At 43.1% G+C, this 18,412-nt stretch overlaps 1 protein-coding gene across 1 annotated transcript in view; it reads right to left on the reverse strand.

The window, feature by feature from the left end:
• LOC115094716 overlaps positions 1-18,412 on the reverse strand; it is a 134,763-nt gene that overhangs the window by 22,861 nt on the left and 93,490 nt on the right. The window contains exon 9 of the mRNA XM_029607971.1: positions 3,693-3,782. Coding sequence (XP_029463831.1) covers positions 3,693-3,782 — 90 coding nt within the window. The remainder of the gene's footprint in view (positions 1-3,692; positions 3,783-18,412) is intronic.

An 18,412-nucleotide genomic window follows, 5' to 3' on the forward strand; every position in this document is an offset into this window, starting at 1 on the left:
CGTGGCCGCGCCCTCCGTACCCGCCCCCAGGTCGCGGCCCGGCGCGCAGGAGGCCCGCTGGCGCGCGGGGATTTACGCCTCCCTCTGGGAGGCGTAAATCCCCCGACAAAGGTAGGATGGGGGATTAGACAGGGTCGGGCGGGTGGGTTAGGTAGGGGAAGGGAGGGGAAGGTGAGGGGAGGGCAAAGGAAAGTTCCCTTCTAGGCCGCTCCGATTTCGGAGCGGCCTAGGAGGGAACGGGGGTAGGCAGCGCGGCTCGGCGCGCGCAGGCTATACGAAATCGATAGCCTTGCGCGCGCCGATCCAGGATTTTAGCCGATACGCGCGACTACGCGCGTATCTACTAAAATCCAGCGTACTTTTGTTTGCGCCTGGAGCGCAAACAAAAGTAGGCTGTTCGCGCTCGTCTGAAAATCTACCCCAGGGTGGATGATGAATAGAATCCACTGGACTGAGGTTATATTGGGCCACTGGCTGAAGAACCACAGCCTTCCCCCAAATGACAGTTCCATCGTCTTGCGTATGGGTGACTGACTATGCTCCCTACAATCCAGTGAAAACCTCATCTCTGGAGCTGACTGAGGCACTGCCTAGGGCTTCAGGGCACTTTAATGCCTGAAATGGCTGCGAGAGCTCTGGTGTTGTTGACGGGAGTGAGAGGATAGTACCTCCTCAAGCTAAAGAAGAGCTTCCTCGACCCTGATCTAGTCAACCTCCTAGATGAGAAGGACGAGTCAGGAGTTCTGGTGGAGAGTTGCTGAGGGTTGCATGGTGGTCTCGGATTGAGGTCTCCATATCTTTAATCTTATCTCCGAAGAGATTCTCTCCACTGCACGGCACGTCAGCAAATCACTTCTGCACCTCTGGTCAGAGATACGAGGCCTGCAGTCATGCAATTCTGTGGGGGTTGATGCCCGCTGCAGAGACCCTTGATGTCATTTCGAAAACATCATAGGTCAAGCGGACCAAGTGTTTTTCGCACTTCAGGCTCTTTGTATCAGTGACAGGAGTGTGTCTTGCTGCCGCATGTGGCAACTGCTTGGCAACATCCTGCACCTGCCTCCAGATGTCCAATGTATACTGGCTCATATACAGCTGGTAGGTAACTATGTAGGCAATAAGCATAGTCCCCTGGTACACCTTCCTCTCCCAAGAGCGTCCATCGCTCCGTGATCCTTCCCCAGGGGCACCAAGGAATGGGTGAGAGAACACTTGGCTTTCTTGAGAGTGCATTTGACTACCATTGATTTGTGGGGTAGCTGATGCTTGTTGAATCCGAGAGCCACCTGGACAAGATATACTGCATCCGTCGTCTTATTCACCGGAGGTATCTCCACAAGGATCTTGGACGAGGACTGCCACAATTTCCTTGGGAAGCTCCACGAACTGGAGGATATCAAGAATTTTGTGCCTGGTATCCTCTTCAGTCATCAACTAAAAGGCCTCCGCCACCAACCTGACAAATCCTGCGAAGAAGACGTCTTCTGGTGGAGACTTCCTTCATCCTCTGGAGAAGATGGGTCTGAGGAGAGACCATCAGAAGATTCGTTGGAGGCCACTGATGAGTCATCCCCCCAGGGGTCATAGGTACTCTCATCTCTACAGTCATTGATGGGGGATGGGGCCCTGGGCACTCAGCCTTTGCCCAGAGATGCAGGCACTGATGAAACTGGACAGAAGTGTGCAGGCCCTGGTGCCTTTGCAGGTCTAGAGGAAGCTTCCGCCTCCAAGGAATGAGCAACGATGACCGAATTGGCAAGAAGTGACGGCAGTGCCCCGCAGAGTATCGTCACCATCCTGGAAACCGATGTCAGCTGGATTAGTAACACACTGATGAACATATGAAGAAATTCTATCAGCGGCTTAAGGAGCGACAGTGCTGGCACTGATATCTTGCATCACCTTCTCGATGGCCAGCTGCACACGCTTTTCAAGTTCCTCCTCAACATCGCTGATGCCAAGACAGGCTGGGACAGAGGAGGTGTGACCAGATCCTCTTCATAACAAAGAGGAGGCTTGGTGGCTGGTATCTGGACCAATGGAGTTCATAGCGCACTCCTGGCATTGATGGAGGGCTGGCTCTCCTTGCCTTGGGGTTGCTTTAGGGGCATCACAGCCTGAGCTGATGCATCCTTGTGCCTGGCATCGTGCATTGACAGAGACCAATACTGATGCTTCTTTGGCTTCCCTTGATGCTTGACATGGTCCTTCCCCGGTGCTGAGATAGATGACGAGGAACCCGATATCCTCCATCTAGAAGAACCAGAATATGGCTGGTCTTGAGCATCCCTTCCAGCAAACAGCATCGACGGAACCGATGGCCCTGACAATGTCAATGGCTCGGTGTCCATCGGTGCTGCTCTGAGGTCCTTCAATGCCAATGCTTCCAATACCAATAACTCTGTCTTCTCTGGCCCGAAGAGGCACTTCATCTTATTAAGCTAGATCTTATGTCCTTTCAGGGTCATCTGCGTGCACCTGCTGCAACCCCAGATGATATGTGATGCCCAAGGCAGAGGACACATCTATCATAGAGGTCCATGATAGACACGTTTCTCGTGCACTGGGGGCATTCCTTAAATCCAGAGGTTGACATGTCAATTCAAAATAAAAGGGATACGATGTCAAAATCTATGGTTCTCGATGGCTGGTGGGCACTGAATGCAACTCTGCCCCAGGAGCATCGAAGCAAAAAGAAACTTACCGATTACTGCCAAAAACCCTATCTAAGATGCTAAAGGGAGAACCGGGGGGACCTCGCATCGACCACACGAGGCAGCAAAGAAAAAAATCACATGAAACAAAGTTTTCCAAAATTAGGCACAGAAGGCCAAAATGTTACAAAAGTAAGGCTCTCCCTGACCACAAAACGACAGACTCTGCGGAAAAGAAAAGACTTAAGAGGACCCCGCATGGATGCATGATACAACGCATGCTGAGCATGTTCAGTGTGGCTCAGTCAAAGTTCTAGAAACTTTGACATACGATTGCCATGTTGGGCTCTATCCGATGATGTCACCCATGTTTAAGAACAGACATCCTGCTATCCTGGGAGAACCTGAAAACCAGACTGGTACGTGGCACTCGATGACCGAAGTTAACTGTCCATGTGCTATATACCCTATTAAAGCACAAAACTGACATCATACTAATTAAAGTCAAGACCAAGAATAGGCAACTCCAGTCTTCGATCAGGTTTTCAGGGTATCCATGATGAATATGCGTCTCATGCATATTCATCATGGATAGCCTGAAAACATGACTGACTTGTGGCACTCACTGGAGTTGACGACTCCTCGTCTAGATATGGTCTAGCTTAAACTTTGGTAACAAAATCCTAGCAATGCATTTTATGTAGGATTACCAGTTTTAAAATGTCTAGTGCCATTTCAAAGCTTCTCTTCCTGCATGAGGAGACTGCAGAGGTAGAACAGAAAAAAACAGCAGCTGGAAACTGCTGATGTCATAGAGCACTACAGATAGCAGCCCTAGAAAATTAATTATAAAGTGGTCCATTGCTGTGGTATATTCACAGCTAAGCATTTTGGGGTTTAAAATTCAGCGTTCAATTAAAAATAAATATGCCAACAGTTTAAATCTTGCTACCCATGTAACATTCACTGCACCACATTTTACAACAAAAGAATGTTTTCCAATTCAGGTTAAATCTATCAGAGTCACTTTTTACTCACTCATGTTGGATACCGGTAAAGTTCTCCTTCTGCCAGTGATATAGGGCTCGTCCTCCTGTTTAATCCTTGGTGTCATGCTGGTGTTCATGCCTGATATAAAATTGAAATATCAAAAAACTGGTATAATATGTGGTAAAGATATCAACAAATTATGAAAAAAATCACATATACTAGCTGTGAATTATTGAATAAGGTACACCCTCATACATGAACTATTGTACACTTACGCTGTAACAGCGTTTTAACTTTTGTGCACTTACTGCAATTGTGTATGCTCACTTAAGTTAATCATGGGGTAACCCTTTCCATTTCATGACAATGCCGCACAACGGACAAATTGTTCCCCAACTCTAGACATTGTTTAAAGCCCCTGAAGAAGTCTCCGAAACACCAGCGGTGTCGCTCTAGTCGGTTTTTTTCTTGGAAAAGATAAGTTCTTTATTTTATTGATGTCTCTTTACTATTGAATCTAGTTGGAGTTGATGTTACAAGTTTTCAACGATGTTAAAATTCTAAACAAAATTGTTTAAAAAATTTCTTTAAAAAATTTTTCTCTGTTTAAGAACAGCAGCATATTTTCACATGAAATGAAAAGGGTTACCCCATGATTAACTTAAGTGAGCGTGCACAATTGCAGTAAGTGCACAAAAGTTAAAACGCTGTTACAGCGTAAGTGTACAATAGCTCATGTATGAGGGTGTACCTTATTCAATAATTCAAGGCTAGTATATGTGATTTTTTTCATAATTTGATATAAAATTGAGACATCTGTTATATTCTGAAATCATCTTCTTTCATGGTTTGCATCTGAAAATCTATATTAAACCAACACCATCCCATTCCTTTCCATTTTCAACTCTGCTGTCAGATGTAGAAAATTGTGTTCCTTTCCGGCGCTGCTGTTTACTTCCAGCAGATTTTTTCATATGGGACTGGAAAAGGGCATAAAGGACTGTCATAAGCACACTGTTCTTGCTGTCAATTGGAATACGCAAGCCACTGTCCATCAAGACTAGCCTTTCTTGTTGGTTATAGAACTCATATGGAGTGATAATCCAAAGTTTAAGATGTCAGTGCTCTTGGTCCCTAAGATTCTTCAAGTGCATTTGACAGCTTAGATATAAGTCTTATATAAAAGGGAATCTACCTGAGCTGCTGGTGGATTACTGCTCTGTTGAATGGCCCTGGAATGCAGAGCAAATTGACTAGGAGTTTCCTGAAGTGAGCATGTGAAAAGGACGCCAAGCAGAAAGAGCCAATCTCTGTGCTTGACTGGGTTGTAAAGTGCTGTAACAGGAGGCTTGTACTGACATTCCCCAACAAAATTGCCAACCATATAGTACTGTCAAAGCCAAGATCTGAGATCTAGAAAGACATTATAGCAGTTGCATGAGGAGACTGATGTAGTAAGGCGTGTTAACCTTAATATAACTTTTTACGCCCATTTTAGAACACCTTTTGGTGTCCTAGACTTTACTCACGAGTTAATAATGTTTTTACTGCATGCACAAAAAAGGTGCACCAAGGTAGGACTAAACCTGGGCGGCAAAATTAATGTACTTCCATGCAAATCCCATGCAAATGAATGTATTATTTATTACTCCCCAGTGCAAAGAGATGTGTGAAAGCATTGAGTGCTTAGTGCTGTCAATTTAACTCCTGGGTGAGAGGATGAATAAAATTAACTCACATTTCTGGGACTAATGTTAGTTTATGGTGCTGGGCGGTGTGCTAGTTTGAAGATGCTTCTCTGGGTGCCAGCATGATTTATATGTTTTCTCTCATGTTTCTCACATAGCTCTTGCAGGTTAAAACAAAAATGTGTGCTATAAGAAGAAAAAGGATGAGAGGATCGGGCTGTCCTGCTCAAGTCATCATCAGCCACAGGCAGTCCACATTAGACCTGAATCCAAGGTTACTAGGCCTGGCAGATGTGGGAACCTTGAATTCCAGCCTGGAACCATCATTTCTGTTTTTACTGCAGCTCTCCACAGTACATCACGTTTTAGTGCACATTAGGCCGGATTTTAAAACCCTGCTGCGCGTAAATCCCAGGGATTACGCATGTGGCCGGGCCCTTGAATCCAAGGCACAACTCCAGCTGTAAGCTTCTGCCTCTGCACAAGATCAGTTTCTTTCTGCACGTGGCCCTGAAGTAACTTGTAAAACAAAAGGTAACAAACATTTTAAAAAAGGGTTTTAAAGGGTGGGGAGGAGAGGGGAAGGGGAAGGGAGGTTAGGGTAGAGGGTAGGAAAGTTTCCTCCCAGCCCGCTCCTTAATTGGAGTGGACTGGGAAAGAACTGGGGAAGGCCCTGATCTCGTCGCCACGCGATTTTGTGATATCCCCCCCTTGCGCGTGCATGTTATAAAATCGCACATCCATGTGCGTGTGCCAGATAGTGTGCGCGTTGCCAGATAGTGTGCGCACATGTAAGCGCGCGTATTTTTTAAAAGTTTAACCGATTTTGTTTTAGTGTACATTTTTATTTTTTACTTATGGTTGACTTGCATGCCATTAGTTTATTGCATTAAGTGTTAACTTTATTTTTATTGTAGTGTTGAGATATGAACCAAATTAGGTATACTTGTGTACATATGTAGGGATACACATCAAGACAGAAATGGAAGAAGTGCAGCTATTATGTGCAGATGAGCAGGTCATGTACAAAAAGACAGAGAAAACCTAAAAATGCCAGTTAAAGCTAGTGTGAAACTGTTAGGGGCAAGACAAAAAGTCTACACATGATGAGGATGGAGGAATGTAGAGGTCAATTATTTTAACCCAAGTATGTGGAACATGTATGTTTTTATAATGTAATGTGTGAAGACAATGCACCAATCTGAATAACTGTATGCTAAAACACATATGAATTTTGCAGGGTATGAAAAATCTATGTAAGGGGAAATAATGTTGAGAGCACAAATTGAGGAAGCTGGGTGCAAGCGCATCTAACTGTAAGCTTCTCTCCTTTGTAATTCATTGAAAATAAAGCTGTTTTTTTGAAGTATTTCACTCTCTGATACTTTTTGCTAATTACTTGCATAGAGTGGCAGTAAAGAAAGTGTGTTAAGATCCAGTTCAGCTGCTGGAAATAGCATACAGGCAGATTCAGTAAAAACGCGGGAGAGTGGACGAACGCCCGCTCTCCCGGCGCGCGCACTGGCCACTCGTCGGTGCGTGCGATTCAGTATTCAAATGAGGTGGTGCAGTAGAATCGGGCAAAAGGAGGCGCTAGGGACACTAGCGCATCCCTAGCGCCATGTTTCAGTCCGGAGCGGCGGCTGTCAGCGGGTTTGACAGTCGACGCTCAATTTTGCCGGCGTCGGTTCTTGAGCCCGCTGACAGCCACGGGCTTGGAAACCGGACGCCGGCAAAATTGAGAGTCCGGGTTTCGGCCCGACAGCCGCGGGCCAAATTCAAATTTTTTTTATTATTATTATTTTTTTTTTTTAACTTTTTTTTACTCTTCAGGACTCCGACTTAATATAGCCATGATATTAAGTCGGAGGGTGCACAGAAAAGCAGTTTTTATTGCTTTTCTGTGCACTTTCCCGGTGCCGGAAGAAATTAGCGCCGACCTTTGGGTCGGCGCTAATTTCTGAAAGTAAAATGTGCGGCTTGGCTGCACATTTTACTTTCTGTATCCCGCGTGCATACCTAATAGGGCCCTCAGCATGCATTTGCATGTTGAGGGCGCTATTAGGTGCTGCGGGTTGGATGCGCGCTTTCCTCCCCTTACTGAATAAGGGGTAAGGGAAAACGCGTGTCCAAGAGCAGGCTAACAGTGCGCTCCGTCGGAGCGCACTGTACTGTATCGGCCTGTGAGTGAGGCACACTACCTGGTGTCATTTATTGTAAAGCAGTTCAGGAGATGCTAGCTAAACTAAATGAGATAAAACAATGAGGCCTGACAGGATATATCTGAGGGTATTAAGGGAAGGTAGACAATGTCTGGCAGCTTGCTGACTTTTCCAATGTTTCTCTAAGGTTGTGAGTAGTTCCAGACGATTGGAGACAGATGATGTGGCTTCTCTTCACAAAAGTGGAAAGTAAGGAAGAGGCTGAGTAAATTAATGAAATGGCACTAAAACAGAGGGTAGTGCAGTTTCTGCAATCCAACAGATTACACGATCCGAAGCAGCATGGCTTTACCAGAGGTAGGTTTTGCCAGACTGAGCTGATCAATTTCTTTGATTGGGTTTCAAGAGAGTTGGATCAGGGGAGAGTATTACATGTAGTGTACTTGGTTTTCAGTAGATTCTTTGACACAGTACCGCATAGGCAAATTATAAACAAACAAAGTGCCCTAGGTATGGGTCCTAAAGTGACTGACTGGATTAAAAACTGAGAGGCAATAAAGAGCAGTGGTAAATGGGGTGCCGCAGGGACCAGTCCTTGAACCAGTACTTTTCTACATTTTAGTGATCTTGCAAAAGGATTATCTGGAAAGATTTGTCTTTTTTGTGAATGAACCAAACTTTGCAAAAGGATAGACACCCAAGAGGGTGCAGAAAACATGAAGAGGGATCTAGCAACACTTAAGGAATGGTTTAGAGTCTGGCAGTTAAGTTAATGCTAAGAAAATGCAGAGTCATACATTTGAGTTGCAAAAATCCAAGGGAGCGGTACAGTACATGAGGTGAAATTCTAAGCACAAAATAAAAGCAGAATGTGGGGGTGGATTTGATGATCTTAAGATGGCCAAATAGGCCGATAAAAGTGATAATGAAAGTCAGAAAAATGCTTGGGTGCATAGGGAGAGGAATGGTCAGCAGAAACAAAAGGAAGTGATATTGCCCATGTACAAGTTCCTGTTGAGACCTCATTTAGAATATTGTGTACAATTCAGGAGACCGTACCTTCAAAAGGATATAAACTGGATGGAGTTGATCCAGAGGGTTGCTACTAAAACTGTCAGTGGTCTCTGTTAGAAAAACTATAGAGACAGATTTAACGATCTAAACACATACCCTAGAAGAAAGTTGGGATAGGGGAGATATGATAGCGATATATATATATATATATATATATATATATATATATATATATATATATTTTTTTTTTTTTTTTTAAATATTTGAGAGATGTACAACTTAAAAAGATCCAAAGGTGTTATATTTCTTAATACAGGAACATTTATAAACCTTAGATTATGTGATCTAAGGCTGTTTTCCATTCTTTCCAATCTTTTATCCAGTTCTCCGTCTTTCTGTATTATAACTGTTTGTAATCTTTCCATTTCTAGCATCTGAGCTTCCATTTTTTCTATTTTTTTGTTCTGAGAAACTATTTCATTAGCGTTTAAATTTACTTGTTTTTTTCACATCCAGTACTTCTTTTGTAAGTCCCGTTATAGCCTTTTCAATTGATTGCAAGGCTATCCATATTGTAGATAGAGTTATTTCAACAGGCTGTTGTAATTTTACCTGCTTTGGAGATTCACGGTTTCCATCTCCAACTCCTCCACCCGCTGTTAGGCCGACGCCATTGCCAACGCCCGGGGACTCCAGCTGGACTCCAGCCCCACTCCTCCAACTCCCCCACGGGGCTTCACTGGTTGCTCCAAGATGGTAAGTCCGAATGATGTCTCACTCTGTCTGACTGCTCCTGCCTCTCCTCGGAATCCCTCTGGTGGGCCCGCGGTCTCCTCTGCCAATAATCTCCTCCTCTCACTGGTGAACAGGGGGTTAAATATATCCCAGTCAGAGAGGATGGCTCGTGCTCAAGAGCCATCCCTTCAGCAACCTGCTCACCCGGCGATAATGGTGGAATCGGTGCAAAAAAGATTCCTATCCGGGGTTGTGTGACTTCCAACAGTGTGGAGGAGCTTTCCCCACACCGTACCCTGGCTTTCCTTTTGGTGTGAGGCATAGTTTAACGCAGTAATAGAAAAGTTACGGGAGCCTCTTGAACACACGTCTGCTTAGGTCGCCCCAATATATGTAATTCTTAATATCTGGTGACAAGGTTTGTATAAAGTCTTGCCAAATCTCCATCTGGTCTTGTCGTTTACTTGATTGCGTCTTCGCTGTCACGTATTCAAAAGTTAATAGTTTAAGCATTTTGGATTCCCATAACAATGTGAGGTCTAGCTTCAGCTAGGCACAAGATCAAGATTGTCTTTTTGGCTACTAGACTAACTTTATCCATAAATGTGCATTGTGCAATTGAACATAGATACTAAAGAGCCAAATTCTTAGGCACAAGTGTTCCAAACTAATCTTAAATATATAACTGCGGAGTTGTTTCCAAAAAAATCTGTATTTTTTCACAGTTCCAGAAGCCCTGTATAAAAAACTTCCTTTATCCTTCTTATACTTTATGCAGGTATCCGTTGAGCATATGCCTGCCCTAAAGGCCCTCGATTGGGAAATATACATTTGGTGGAGAAATTTAAATTGTTTCTTTTAATGACACATTCTCTGTACTACTATTAATTTTCATAAAACAATTCTTCACTTACGACACATTAAGTTCAAATTCCAGGGGCCTGTTCCATTTATCTACACATTTTATAAATGCATCCTCTTGCTTAATGTTTTGTAATGCTTTGTTGAAGGACGCACGTGGACCACTTTTTTCCCCTCCACCCTTCCAGAGATTCCATCTCCCCAAAACTTGTAAACTGTCTCATTATTTCCAGTACATAATGTCCAAGTTGGAGATATGCATAAACATCTGTGTGGAAGAAAAAAATTGCTCTTGTAGCTCCTGAAAACTATGAACCTGCTTTCCCTCCCCCATAAGAATCTGGGTTATACTGCAAAGATCCTTTTCTTTCCAAACTTCAAATATGGGGTCTTCTATCCCAGGTAGGAATTGCGGATTCCCTTGTATTGATAAAAAAAGGTGACATTTTTATGTCATTTACAGAAGAAATCCCAAGCTTTCTGTCCCAAACCCAATAAGAAATGTCCTCGAAGATTTAATGGTACTTTTTTTTTTTAATGTATGTTTATTGAATTTTACAAGAGGTACATTAAAGAACATTGAAGACCAGAACAGTCACATTACGGTACTTCCTTTTCATCTACCTGAAGCAACGTATTCCAAGAAAAAGGATATGCCCAGGATGAGAGAAACCTAAGCGGGGTAAATTTGGTAGTATCAAACAAAAAATCCTTAATATACCGAAGCAGACAAGCGAGGATATGTAATTGTAAATTAGGGCAACTTTAGTCCCGCTTGTTGGATAGGGTATACTAAGATAGCCAGAGGCAGTCTAGACTTTTTACCATTCCAAATAAAATCTTGTAAAAGGTATTGTTAATGTTCCTAATATCTTTTTTGGAGACCCAGATCGGGAGCATCCGTAACACATACAATTGTTTGGGAACTACCATCATCTTTACCAGCTGAATATGTCCTATCAAAGAGAGAGGTTGATGTTTCCATGCCCTTAAATTTCCACCATATTTCTCCGCAATGGTTTCAAAATTGGCTTCATAAATATCTCCCCCCATCGGCTGGTATTCGAATACCTAAATATTTCAGGTTGGTTGTTACCCACTTTAAAGGAAATGATGTCTCCCAGTCATTCTTTAGTCCACCTGTAACGTCATCTAAAGTTTTTGATTTATCTTGATTGATTTTAAGGCCTGCAAACTTCCCAAAGCATTTCTGAATAAATAAAATCTTGCCAATGACGACCTAGGATTTGTGAGAAAAACTAAAATATCATCTGCAAAGGCTGCAATTTTAAACACTTGGTCCTTTATTTGAAATCCTAAGATAGAGGCATTCTTATTTATTTTCCTTATTAAGGGATCTATAGACAGTATACAGTATAAAATGTTGGTGAGAGGGAATATCCCTGCCATACTCCTCTGCCAATACTAAAGTCCAAGGATTTACATTCATTCGCCACTATATTAGATGTAGGTGAATTATAAAGGAGTGAGATATACTTTAATATATTTCCCGACCACCGGAAAGCTACCGACCGGCTCGCCATCCGCACTGCACAGCACCCACCGGCTCCTCCACCGGAAGTGAAGGAGATTCTAACCCGCTCCACTTGAAAAGGAGCCAAAAAGAGAACCCAAAAAGAAATTAACCACCGAGAAATCACCACCCAACCAAGTCTGAACCGGCAAACAAGGAGAAAAAAGAAAGAGAAACCTAAGTAAGACTTTCGCCGTACTGCGCCGCCCTGAGCCCCTCCCTGAGCCCTCGAGATAACCAATAGCCTTCAGGGCTGCGTCCCCACGACGCCTGGGAGGCGGGACCAAGAGGCCGTTTAAATTTTGGCGCTCTTCAAAGGAAAGCCCTTTTAACCCGACCACCGGAAAGCTACCGACCGGCTCGCCATCCGCACTGCACAGCACCCACCGGCTCCTCCACCGGAAGTGAAGGAGATTCTAACCCGCTCCACTTGAAAAGGAGCCAAAAAGAGAACCCAAAAAGAAATTAACCACCGAGAAATCACCACCCAACCAAGTCTGAACCGGCAAACAAGGAGAAAAAAGAAAGAGAAACCTAAGTAAGACTTTCGCCGTACTGCGCCGCCCTGAGCCCCTCCCTGAGCCCTCGAGATAACCAATAGCCTTCAGGGCTGCGTCCCCACGACGCCTGGGAGGCGGGACCAAGAGGCCGTTTAAATTTTGGCGCTCTTCAAAGGAAAGCCCTTTTAACCCGACCACCGGAAAGCTACCGACCGGCTCGCCATCCGCACTGCACAGCACCCACCGGCTCCTCCACCGGAAGTGAAGGAGATTCTAACCCGCTCCACTTGAAAAGGAGCCAAAAAGAGAACCCAAAAAGAAATTAACCACCGAGAAATCACCACCCAACCAAGTCTGAACCGGCAAACAAGGAGAAAAAAGAAAGAGAAACCTAAGTAAGACTTTCGCCGTACTGCGCCGCCCTGAGCCCCTCCCTGAGCCCTCGAGATAACCAATAGCCTTCAGGGCTGCGTCCCCACGACGCCTGGGAGGCGGGACCAAGAGGCCGTTTAAATTTCTTGGCGCTCTTCGGCGTCGCGCGCCGAAGGTGCGCGACAAAGGGGCCAGCCCCTTTGTGCGCCCCTTCGTGCAGCCCCGGAGGGCCATACCACCAGCTCTAGCCCCAACGTACCTCCGCACACAAAGTCTGCCTTCTTCCTTCCTCCAGTCCACCACCTGCACAAGCGCAGCACTATCACAACTCAAAGCAACTCGCTAAAATGGTTCCTACCTTCCCAATACCTATTTTACAACATAGCCTTTCATCTATAGGAAAATCTAACAGGTCATTCTTACCGATTACAAAACAACCTAATCGACAGACTCCACACCGCAACCTTAAATCACTCACCCCAATTTTGATAACACCGATCACTCAACTCTTAGGCCTCACTCTATTCTCACTTTCATTATTCAATGCACAATCTTTATCCAAGAAATCTCTCATCCTCAACGACTATCTCCTCGACACTAAACCAGATATATGTACCATAACGGAAACATGGCTCAAACCCACGGACACAGCAATTATAAACCAACTTCCCACCTCAGACTATGACATCTACTCCATCCCCCGTCTGAAAAAAAGAGGAGGAGGACTCCTATTTGCATCAAAAAAAGACCTCGGGTTCACCCTACACCCATTCACTTCAAAGTCTAAACTAGAAATTGGTTTCTTCACCTCGGAACATCTACAAATCCTACTTGTCTACGCCCCTCCGGGTTTCCTTGAGACAGACCCCTCCCCTCTAGTAGAAATAATCACAACCCTCATCAAACTGGACGCTCCAGCAATTATCCTGGGAGATTTTAATCTGCATGTGGACAATCCCACCCTATCATCCAGTTGCGAATCATTTCTCTCAGCCCTCTCAGCCCTGGGCTTTAAACAGATAGTTAGCAAACCCACACACAAGGCCGGCCACACGCTGGACCTTATCTTTATTAATTCAAGCATCAAACACGCTTCGCGCCTCAAGAGCAAGAAGGTTCCTTGGTCTGATCACTCACTTATCTCAACCTCATTTTCATTGAAAAAATCCTCCACCCCAAAGGGGCCCTTACCATCTTTCCCATACAGAAGATCCTGTTCTACAGAAGACCTTAGCTCACACCTAGCCTCTCAACTACCATCCATTGATCTCTCAAACCCGAACACAGCTCTCCACTCTTGGATCGCCATCACAGATTCCATAGCCAACAAGTTATGTCCATTAGCAACCAAAAAATCACTGCCAAACGCATCCAAAAGACAACCATGGTTTACAGAAGAACTAAGAAAGCTAAAGCAAAGTCTTAGACAGAAAGAGAGCGACTGGCGCAAATCCCCTAACACCAATTCACGATCCATCTACAAAGCCTCCCTCCACCAGTACAAGTCTACTACATCTAAATTCAAAAGAGACTACTATGCATCCAAGATTCATCATTTAATTTTCGACGCAAAAGCCCTCTTCGCCTATGTCTCCAATCTCATCAAAACCAACCCACAGGAGATTCCTAACGACCTAGCTCAACCCAAAGCTGAAGAACTTGCTCTTCACTTTTACAACAAAGTCAACAGCCTTTTAACACAACTGCCTACTATCCCCACCGACCCTACTTTTTACCAGTCTCTTCAACAGTCATCCACCAATAACAAAGCTCTGGAAACTCTTGAACCCATTTCTATCTTAGAAATACAAGCACTTTTAAAAAGAATGAAACCGTCCTCCCATCCTTTGGATACCATCCCCACCAAACTGCTCCTGGCTATCCCTGACTCCATTGCAAAATCATTGACGGACATCATAAATTGCTCACTCTCCCAAGGACTATATCCTGACGACCTCAAATTGGCCTCCATCAAACCTCTACTTAAGAAACCCAACTTGGACCCCAAAGACCCCAACAATTTCCGACCTATCGCCAATCTCCCATTCATAGCCAAGATTCTAGAAAAAGTTGTCAACACTCAACTCTCCGACTACATTGAAGAAAACAAAATCCTATTCCCATCACAATACGGATTTCGCAAATCACTGAGTACAGAATCCCTCCTCATCTCCATGTCTGACTTCATACTAATGGGCCTTGACAAAAGTCAATCCTTCCTCCTCATTCTACTGGACCTATCAGCTGCCTTTGATACGGTCAACCATTCCATTCTCATTTCCACTCTGGCTTCTATAGGCATCACAGGCACTGCACTCTCATGGTTTAAATCTTTTCTTTCCAACAGAGGCTTCAAGGTTAAGATACAGAACAAAGAATCCTCAAGAATGGACGCTTCCATAGGAGTCCCTCAGGGCTCCTCCCTGTCACCAACCCTCTTTAACATCTATCTCTTACCAATCTGCCAACTCCTCTCCAATCTCAACCTCAAACATTTCCTTTACGCCGACGACATCCAGATCGTGATACCCATTAAAGAGTCCTACACGAAAACATTGAATCACTGGGAAAACTGTCTCTTCAAAATTAAACGCCTCCTAGCTAACCTAAACCTAGTTTTAAACTCCTCTAAAACAGAACTGCTTCTCATCTCCTCAGATAACAACTCCATCTCTAATCTTCCAACTATCCCCACCACTACACATGTGAGAGATCTAGGAGTGTTAATAGACAACCGGATGAACCTTAAAGCTTCCATCAACAGAACCACCAAAGACTGTTTCCATAAACTTCAAGTTCTGAAAAGAATTAGACCACTCTTCCACACTCAAGATTTCAGAACCATTCTTCAAGCTATCATTTTCTCTAAGATTGATTACTGTAACTCTATCCTTCTGGGCCTACCTTCCTCCTACACTAAACCCCTTCAGATGTTACAAAACGCTACAGCAAGATTACTGACAAACTCCAGGAGGAAGGACCATATAACTCCAATCCTAAAAGATCTCCATTGGTTGCCTATTCACTTTAGAATCCTCTACAAAGCTCTTTCCATAATACACAAAACTATCCATCAACACACCCCACTCGACATACAAGTCCCATTCCAAATTTATAACTCCTCTAGACCAACTAGAGATGCACTCAGAGGATCTCTTCAAGTACCCCCAGCCAAAACTACTAAACACATCACTTTAAGAGATCGGGCCTTCTCAACAGCTGGTCCCCTTCTGTGGAACTCCATCCCACCTGACCTCAGACAAGAACCCAGCCTCCCAATCTTCAGGAAAAGACTTAAGACCTGGCTGTTCAAAAAAGCATTCCCGGACACCGATTAATCCTATTCAGCCAGCTCAACCACTACCCCTTGTAAAAATGTTATTACTAATGTAAAATGTTATTACTAAATGTTACTACTAATGTAAATATCTAAAAATGTTATTACTAATGTAAATATCTACATCCTATGTTATCCTCGCCCTTTCTTCTCTTTTCCCAGTTCTAGTACCTTGTTATTTGTAACTGCTTCCTCCTCACTAATAGATTACTCAATTTGTTATTTGTACACCCCTGTTTTATGTAAACCGGCATGATGTGATTGTATCATGAATGCCGGTATATAAAAATTTTAAATAAATAAATAAAATAAATAAAGTCAAAAACATATATGACCAGGAGACCCTGTTAAAAGCTTTTTCTGAATCAAATCCAATAGCCATGGCAGGTATGTTTTTCTCCCTACAAACCTTCATTGCCATGATCACTTTTATGACATAGGACCCAGCCACTCTTCCCTTAACAAACCCTAAGAACATAAGAAATGCCATACTGGGTCAGACCAAAGGTCCATCAAGACCAGTATCCTCTGTCTAACAGTGGCCAACCAAGTTACAAGTACCTGGCAAGTACCCAAAGATTAAATTAATAGATCCCATGCTACTAATCCTTATTGATTAACAGCAGTTTATGGACTTCTGCTCTAGGAACTTATCCAAATCTTTTTTAAGCCCAGCTATAGTAACTGCTGTAACCACATCCTCTGGCAATGAATTCCAGAGCTTAACTATGCGCTGAGTGAAAAAGAATTTTCTCCAATTTGTTTTAAATGAGTTACTTGCTAACTTCATGGAGTGCCCCCTAGTCCTTGTATTATCCAAAAGAATAAATAACCGATTCACATTTACCCATTCAAGTCCTTTCATTATTCTGTAGACCTCTATCATAACCTCCCCTCAGCTTTTTCTCTAAACTGAACAGCCCTAACTTCTTTAACTTTTCCTCATAGGGCAGCTGTTCCATCCCCTTTATCATCTTGGTTGCCCTTCTCTGTATCTTCTCCAGTGCAACTTTATCTTTTTTGAGATGCGGTAACCAGAATTGCACACAGTATTCAAGGTGCGGTCTCACCATGGAGCGATACAGAGACATTATGACATCCAACATTTTATTTGCCATTCCCTTCCTAATAATTACTAACATTCTGTTTGCTTTTTTGATCACCACAGCACACTGGGCCAATGATTTCATTGTTTTTTTTCCACTATGACACCTACCTGGCTATCTGAGATAATAACGGAGATAACCACACTCAACCTATCCGCAAGTTCTTTAGCTAATATTTTCAAGTCACAATCTAATAAGGAAATTGGTCTGTAAGAGGCTGGCTGCAAAGGATCCTTTCCTGCCTTAACCAACACATTAATATAGGCCTTAATAAACCCCTTTAGCAAAGTGACTTTTTGAAAGCCATCCCTCCAAAAGGTTCTTCAGTTCCTTGGCTACCCGAGGACCCAAGATCTTGTAATAATTATGAATCCATCTGGACCCAGGGCCTTGTGCGATTTCCCTGCCTTAAATCACTCTTAAAATCTCCTGCACGTCAATGGGTCTATTTATATACTCTAGCTGTTCTCAACTTAATTTTGGTAAATTTAAATCTTCAAAAATAATTACTCTTCTGCCTCTCCCCCTTTCCTATCCTCTGATTAAAGGAATTCATAAAACTCCTTACAAATCTCACATATTTCCTCACCCCTTACAGCAACTGTTGGAGTAATTTTTTGTTACTTTTGCTGAGGATGTATGTAGAGGTTAGGCGGTATGGATTCAGAATTTTCACCCAGACACAGACTAGTTTGAAGGCCACAGGCCAACCTCTGAGTGCACTCATATTTACTGTTTTGCACTTTGAAATGCTTATGAACAGGCAGGAGTCTATTTTAGTTATTCCAGTAGGTCTATGATGAGAAAGCAAGCAATTAACTTATACTAAAGCCTAAGAGAGAGAGAGAGAAGGCCACATAGCTGCGTCTGAAATTGATAAGAACTCAGAGGGAGGGAACATTGCTGCTTTTCCCAACAGAGAGAGGGGAAGCGTGCTTCCAGACATAATAGCGCAGGCTGATTCATTGGAAACATGTTATATATATATATAAACCCAAAATTTAGGCAATATTACTCCCTAAACAATGCTTAACACTAAATAACAAAACAACACTCCTTCAGGAGTGGGATACAAGCACATATAACCATTAAACTCTTCTTATTGTGTATTAAACAGTTTTTATTCTTTTAAATCATTTCAATAACATACAGAAATGTAATTTATATCTCTCGAGCATTAATTATACAATATCAAAAACATATTGGATATAATAATTATAAAAAATTTTTCAATCACTCACACCCATACATACTCAATCATACTTACACCTCATTCATAAAAATGTATTTTATTTATTTAAATTCTTTTAATATACCGATGCTCAAGACCAAATCTTATCGTACCGGTTTACAGCAAAACCAGGGGAAACCATAATTAGAAGAAAGAAAGTTACAATGAACAGGGAGTACAATTCAGGACAATGGAAAGAAAAGGAAAAGAAAAAGAATTAGTTTAACA

This window comes from Rhinatrema bivittatum, chromosome 6 (assembly GCF_901001135.1).
Source record: "Rhinatrema bivittatum chromosome 6, aRhiBiv1.1, whole genome shotgun sequence".
Classification (NCBI taxonomy): Eukaryota; Metazoa; Chordata; class Amphibia; order Gymnophiona; family Rhinatrematidae; genus Rhinatrema; species Rhinatrema bivittatum.